Source organism: Accipiter gentilis, chromosome 10 (genome assembly GCF_929443795.1).
Source record: "Accipiter gentilis chromosome 10, bAccGen1.1, whole genome shotgun sequence".
Classification (NCBI taxonomy): Eukaryota; Metazoa; Chordata; class Aves; order Accipitriformes; family Accipitridae; genus Astur; species Astur gentilis.
Genome location: NC_064889.1, coordinates 40,863,953 through 40,871,563, shown reverse-complemented (window position 1 = coordinate 40,871,563; position 7,611 = coordinate 40,863,953). Strand labels below are relative to the sequence as shown.

The 7,611-nt window shown below is 39.2% G+C and overlaps 1 protein-coding gene across 12 annotated transcripts in view; it reads right to left on the bottom strand.

The window, feature by feature from the left end:
- Positions 1 to 7,611, bottom strand: part of ASPSCR1 (ASPSCR1 tether for SLC2A4, UBX domain containing) — a 50,158-nt gene that overhangs the window by 1,971 nt on the left and 40,576 nt on the right. For 6 of the 12 annotated variants that reach the window (XM_049813442.1, XM_049813443.1, XM_049813436.1 and 3 more), the window contains 3 exons: positions 1,849 to 1,900; positions 1,071 to 1,140; positions 569 to 756 (listed from right to left, as the gene is read on the bottom strand). In XM_049813442.1, the coding sequence (XP_049669399.1) occupies positions 569 to 756; positions 1,071 to 1,140; positions 1,849 to 1,900 (310 nt within the window). The other 6 variants (XR_007507580.1, XR_007507582.1, XR_007507579.1 and 3 more) reach the window with 6 other exon arrangements.

Sequence of the window (7,611 nt, the reverse complement as noted above, 5' to 3'; positions counted from 1 at the left end):
GATAAACCAAGAAAAAATTCATAATGGAAACTTGATTGCAATCTTAGCTACAGAAAACCACTACTGTTTTGCAGTGAAGATTAAAAACAGAAAGACCAACTAAAAAAAAAAAAACAAAACAAGAGAAAGTAAAGTACTAAAACAGACTATACCAGCAAAGGAAAAATAATGACACAAATTTACGAGATGACATGGGCCCTTGGTATATAGAATATCATGCCTATTAGTATTTGAACTACACTAGCACATTTAAGAATTCAACACATTAAGCCCAGAACATAGTTAAGAATGCTGCAAACATATAGATTACATAGACTTAACAATGACCAGAGCCTGCATTCAGATACTTCTCCAGTGAAGGCTGAGGTTTAAGTCACAAACTGATTTGTGATTGACAAGCATTGAACCAAATGTCCTGCAGGCCTTATGCTGACATCTTCAAGAATATTCATATCATTATGCTGACATATTCAATATTCTTTGTCAACATCCAACATGTTTGGCACAGAGGAGCCTGCCTTTCTGAGGAGTTCAGAATAAGAAGAGCTCTCTTTTGATTTCATGATACCTGGCAGCTTCAGCCATTTGGGTATTTTCCCAGGGGCCCTTCTCAACATCTGTGGAGCTTCACGCATGCTCACTGGTTCTGGCTGCTCATCGGTCTTTTTGTCACTTCCCACTTCTGGTTCAGATGGAGATGGAACTGTTGATTCTAAAGATGATGAAGCAGAAGGAACTAATGATTTGGACAAGCATCTGAGGAAGAAAATAAGCAAGTAGAATTAAGCTTCATTTTTTCATAATAGCCCCTTGTACCACCACCACCTTTAAACTTTTAAAAGTCAGATTGAAAAGGCTGCTCTTCCATTATAAAAGCCCTAGGATTTACTTGATTTAGTCACTGAAATCCTACTTTGCAAAGAAGAACTCACAAAGCTATGAAGTCCAGTATAACAGTATGACTGTTTCAGGAGAAACCAAAGTCCTAGTATCTTCAGAGCACATTTCTTTGTAGTAATGCTTCCCAACCCTGAAATACCCATTTGCAACTCTATTCAGTCCCAACATACCTGGCTACTAATAAATCAGCTGCAGAAGGGGAAACCGCAGAGCTCAGCAGGTCCGATTTCAGGTAACAATCTGTTTAAAAATGAAACCCAAACACTTGTTTGGTAACATAAAGACATCCATCACCACAGAAGCACGTAGCTCTCGGCTCAGCAAATACCTACTGTATACTACAGTAAATCTCCATCATCTTCCCCCAACTGACACAGGACACTTTTAAACTATGACACTTTCTTTCACAACTCAAGATGCCCACTTTCATCATTCAAACTTCAAGATCTTGACATTTTCTTTCAGTGCTCACTGCATCTCAAACTTTTCTGTGAAGCCAGAGCATCTGGCTTTAATCTTTGGGAGAAACAGATACTCTAAGCATAAACCAGAGGTCTCAAAGAATCAAAGATTCAGATCTGTCCAGCCAGTCCACTACAATAAGAGGTCTGTGAAGTGTTTCATAGTAGTTTGTCTAGTTAACATTTTGAACAAAGGATTTTCCTTCTACAGAGTCGTTCTTCTATCATTCTTGTCCCCATAGTAGACAATGCCTACTCCATAGTACAACAAAACTCATAAGAAAGGTACTATGTTTACAGTTGTTCTCAAGCTAACTGACCAAGCTAGCTCTGAAGAGCTTCAGCCATTCAGAATGGGAACATTTACCAGCATTCCAGAGGACTGCATTATCTTTTGCTGAAAGAACTCTGAATATAAGGATGTAATTCTTCTGGGTCTACTATAGGAGCTATAGAATCAGCTGAAGAAGAAAGGAAATTCACTCACCCCTGTACTCCTCAGATCCAAAATGAATGACAGCAGTTGGAAAGAGTTTAGCCTGCAGCAAAAGGGGGAAAAGAAGAGATCACTGATTGTAGATGCTTTCACAGTTCACTGTGAACATAGACGCAGGTTAGACAGCTACAGACAGATTCACAGAGTTCAAGCTGAGGTCTTCAAACCATCAGTAATTCAGAAAAGGCTAAACTTGTGTAGAGTACAGGGCACTCAGAGCAAGACATAAAGCAAAATTCTATGATCTCTTCTACTACACACAGATGGCGAGACTTGTACAGCAACTGCTCGTTGCACTGATGACCTGCCATTTGTTTCCCTCTGTCCCTGTATCTCAGGCCACTGTACTTCACCCACATTCTCCACTGCTGAGCAGATAACATGAGTGATTAAGAATTTCTGAGACCTGAGTGGCTGACAGTAAGAGAAGGAAAATCCAGCTATGCCCTCAGAAATCTATTCTATATTATTCTACTACATTTATACCCTACCTCTAGTTGGAATTTGTCTAATTTCAACAGCTTTCCAGGATGTAGTCTATCCTTTTATAAATCCAGCCTGAATTCCTAGTTCCTACTTGTTAGAATAATTGCCATATTCAAACTTTTCATCCATTTAGCTCATTACGTGACCCTTTTTCATGTCTGCATTTATCAGTCTGATGTTCTTTATTTCATCTGTAAATGTTATTAATTATTATTATTTCTTTATATATCTACCTGCAAACCAGATGAAAATAATGAACAGAGTGTGGCCAGAACTAATTCTAGCAAAACACCAGCATAAGTGATCTATGTTGTTCAACAATTCCTCTTGACTATTATTTGAGATGTCAGTCAGCCAAATCATAATTTGTTTACTGTGTGCTTTAATTATACTGCGTGGCACACCTTAAAAATAACAACCCACATATAGCTCATGAAGCACTAAATCAAGTGGAAGTAAGTTAAAGTATGTAAATTTATTGAGTCTGTGCTATCGTAAGTACTGTCTCCATATAGAAAGACCTATGATAGTGCCACAGTGCCCTGGCTTACCACATCAGTGGAAAGGTGGGAGACACTGCCTGTCTCACTGGGAATGGCCCCAGAAAGGTATGCAACACATTACTTTGAATCTTATCTTTTTGCCTACTTCTTCGCTACTCCACAACAACTAGCAATTTCTGGACAAACATGTACATGAAAACCACATTAAACAGAGTTCCCATTAGCTCATCATCTAAGAGAACAAACTCTTCCTTCTCCAACCCAGAAACGCAATGAAGTCAGAGTCAGTTTTTGCCACTCTACCAGTAACTACCACTCCACAGAGAAGAGATGCTTTCTGCAGGGGAAAAAATAAAACAAAAAAACACCAAACACCCAAACAAACAGAAAAGTGGAAACATCTACAATTCTAGTCAGCAGGCCTGGTTCCTAATTTAACCTGTTCGTAAATTTACCACACTACAACACTGCTTTATACTTCAGTCTTCCCCATTTTAAGGTGTATACCCATCACACAGGAAGAATGAGATGGCAACTGTTGTCTCTCAAGTTACTCAAAGGTAATGCACCCGATAGCATCTGACTTGTTACAGTTCACTTGTTTTTCTCTAATTTTAAATAGCAACAATCAAAATTATGAACAACTTCTGACAACTTATGTTGACAACGGCCATTCTCACCATCTTCTCCTTTCGTTGCTTTATACTCAGTCTCTTATGTCATGGCTAAATAGCTTTAATCAACTACCTCTGCATAAACATATATTGAATGAAATTCAGTACAAAACATGAATCGTGTTCAACATAGTAACACATTAAATTACATTGTACTGTTGAGAAGTAATTTGTCAGTAGCTGAAATGATGACCTACTGAACTAGGAATCATAAACATAAAAGCAATTATTTTTAACTAGTCCTAGGTAATATACAGGATCAAATTCAAGCCAGTAAGAAACAGTGATCACAGTGTAATAAAATTCAACACCATCAGAAATGAGAACGTATGAACAATTAATGCAAATACTGTATTTTAGAAAGAGAGAGTTAAAATTAGGCATGCTGACTTAAAGACCTGGAAGTCACAGGAAATGAAAGCAAAAACCTTAGCGATTAAATCCTTAGCTATTGAATAAACATCACTTGGAAAAATGGGAGTCTTAGAAATGCTGTGCAGCCCTACCTAAAAAAGGCAAGCAGGGAAGCAAGCATTAAAGCAAACTAGCAAATATTGTCATTTACCTGTAATTAAAAAAAAAAACAAAGATCTTTCAACTCTGGTAGCTAATACTTCTGAGGTCAATAATAAGGAGTGAAGCAGCAGAATAGGTATGGGGAAGGAAATTCAGAGAGCAAAGATACAATTCAAGGATTAAAACAAAAAAAAGTTACAATAAGAAGTTCAGATAAAGGAAGTCCCTAAAATAATTGGTTGGGCCACCAATTATAAATATTAAGGAATCCAATTAAAGAAGAGAATTTCAATTACTTCTTTGGATCAGTTTCATCATCAGGGAGACTTGGAGAAGAGTAACTTTGTTCTCGATCTGTTACAAACTACAAGATGGGTAAGACTGAGGAGGCTAAAAGGGCAGAAATATCCTGCAATGTCATTGCCACCACAGAAACACTGAACAGTTGAGGCTGGAAAGAGCATCTGAAGATTGTCTGGTCCAAATCCCACTGCTCTGAGTAGGGTCAGCTAGAGCAGGTTTCTCAGGACCATGAAGCCCACTTGGGTTCTGAATATCAACAAGGAGAGAGACTCACAACTTGTTCAGGCAACCTGTTCCAGTGTTAGGCCACCCTTTCAGTGGTGGTTTTGGTTTTAGTTTGTTTTCCTTCTATTTCAATGGAAGTTCCTCTAATTAATGTCCATTTCCTCTTGTCCTTTTATTGGGCACTGCTGAGAAAACTCTGGCCCATCTTCCTTGCTGTTTCCCATCACATTTATTATACACATTGACAAGACCCTCCCAGAGCCTTCTGTTTTTCAGACTTAACAACCCCAACTGTCTCTGCCTCTCTCCATATGTCAGATGCATCAGTCCCTTAATTATTTTTTGGTCCTTCGTTGGGCACCAGAGAAACTAGAACTGGACTCACAGTCCCACTGGTTCAACAGAGGAATCACAAAAGCAACTGGAGGTAAGTGAGGAAGGTACCCACCTATGAAGCTTGCTCTGCCACTTAGTGATTATAGTGTGACATCACACCCTCAAAGAAACTGAAGCAGTAGAAAAACTGGTGCTGGAACTAAGTGGTATATTAACAAGCACTACATCACCATGTCCAGATGATACATCCAAGTGTTCTCAAGGGACTGCAGAGTAAGAGATTTAAAATTATTAAGCTTTGCACTAAAACCAGACACTGCTGCAAGCACAGGCTTGTATTTTTGAAAGGATTTGAAGGCAATATGTGGAAGATTAATATGATATGGTGTAACCAGTTGTACCAGTAAGGATTCTGAAAGAAAAATATCACACTTATTACCAGAATTAACACATCAGTATAATACTACATAAAGAAAAAACAGCTGAAACAATTATTTTAAGCTTTCGGAAGGCCTTATATATAAGGTCTAGAGACAGGTAAAGAAACCAAATCATCATAGTGTAAAAGAGGTAAACACTGTCATAGCCAGAAACTGTACAGAAAATGTTGATTAATGGTCTACATTTACTCTGGCAAAACAGTAACACTAAATTTCTCACCTTGATCCAATAAATGAATAAATAAAAGCAAGCAACTGCCCCTCTTCATATCATTAACGCATACTTAGGAACCGTGCAGGGCAGGCTGCCTGCTCTGGAGTTTTCTTGAACCTCTGTTGCCACCATCAGCACAGTCAGGATACTGGAATGACAGTCCTTGGACCTGATCCAGCACAGCAATTACCAGAACTCAAAGGAACCCTGATCTTCATGGAGGAGTCTGTGGATTGCTACCTAATACAGAGACTAATAAAACTGCATTAACTAGAGGCAAAATGAAACAGTTTCACCTATCTTCCTGACTACAAACTTCAAATGAGTATGTGGTATTACAAATTTTTTTACATTAATCCAAAGGCTGTAGGAGACTTTCACATACAGTATGGCCTACATCATGTTAGGCTGAAGCAGGAAACATTCATCAGTCTACTCCAAGTCTCAGATCCTGCTAAAGTAGCCAGCCATCTTCACATCCTTGAACTGACATTTTAGCAGAAATCATTATTTATTAGGTCTTTTAACATTTCATTCCTCAATCAGCAGGGCCTAAGGTTGCCTGCTCCAGTCACAAAGACGGCTCTCCATAAACTTTTTTAATTAAAAAGTACCAGACACGGTTTAGAAACCCCAGAGAAAACTCCTGCAAGAGCTTTGATGTTTCCGCTGCATTCGTCTGAAGGGATCCCTCTATTTAGGAAATGGGTGCCTTAGAAAGGTCCCCCCTGCCCCCCCAACACACATACACTCAAGCCCTTTTACACACAACATCCTTTTCATGCCAGCTGCAAGTTGGAAAATGAGGTTTTTGTAGCGTGTTAGTGTTGGAATTTTTTAATAACCTCCCCTCTCTTTTTTTCCCCTCCCGACCAATTATCTTGGTAAATAATTAACATTCTGAAGGAGATAAGTAAGCACAGCATCTCAGAGCTCAAAGCCCTTTAGTTCAAAGCCCTGCCCTTTTCTCTTCGTTTCCCTGCTGCCGCCACCGAAACTTCCTTGTCAATCAAGCTCTGGGCACACACATCAAAGCTTCATGTGGGAATGGCCCCAAGGGGTCAGAGAAAATTCATGGCAGGGCCTGCATGAGGCACAAAGAGAAAAAGAGAGTGAGAAAGACAGACGAAGAGCTAGACAGACACACTCAACCACACAAACACACAGACAGAATATGCCCCAATATAAACCTCTACCCTATTTACTCACAGGTTGACAAATAACCATAGTTCTAAGTTTCAGGATCCACGTCCACAACCATTTCCCACTGCTGGCAAAACATCAGTCCAAATGTTTCAGTTCAAAATGTTTTAATTGAAAGAAACTTAAAGGAACTAGACAGCAGCTCACAAGTATACAGAATGCAACCTCCTTCCCATGGCTTATTTCCCTGCATGCCTATCCTTTCCTAGGGGTCGGCCAACACAGAGTCCCCTCTTGCCAAATTTACATCCAATAAGTTCTTTTTCTTCAATTCACGTAAGACTACTGGCTCATTCACAGAACTCTTTGTCTTGCTTCCTTTGTGCAGAATTCTCAGGTACCATCCCAGTTTCAGTACTTACTGAGGGTTCAGTACAGAAGGCAGCTAGCTACATCTCGCTGATCACTCCAGGAATTCTCTAGCCAGTCACTGGCAGGACATAATGCTGTCTGAGATTTTTTTTTTTTGTAACACAAAAGTATTTAAATCAGGACCAATTTCACATTATAAAAAAAAAAAAAAAAAAGCCAGTGGAATGATCCCACTGGCCAAAGAATGTCTTGGCATAAAGATGAGAAGACTTTAGTAGCTGCAGTCCAGGAAAACATACAAACCCAAAGTTGGAGCCTTTAGTGTTCCCTAACACTGCTAAGAATGCAAGGATCAAATACTGGGCAGACCATTACCTGAAAACTATATTCTCAAGTCAGATGGTATTTCCTTGTTTGCAGTTGTTCTAAATGCATATATCAATGTCTCTAGAAGAACTCTGCAGTTCTTAACCTCACTGCACAGGATTCTTATATGAATATCTGCGAATCAAACAGATTTAGAAACCTCTTAGAGTCACACT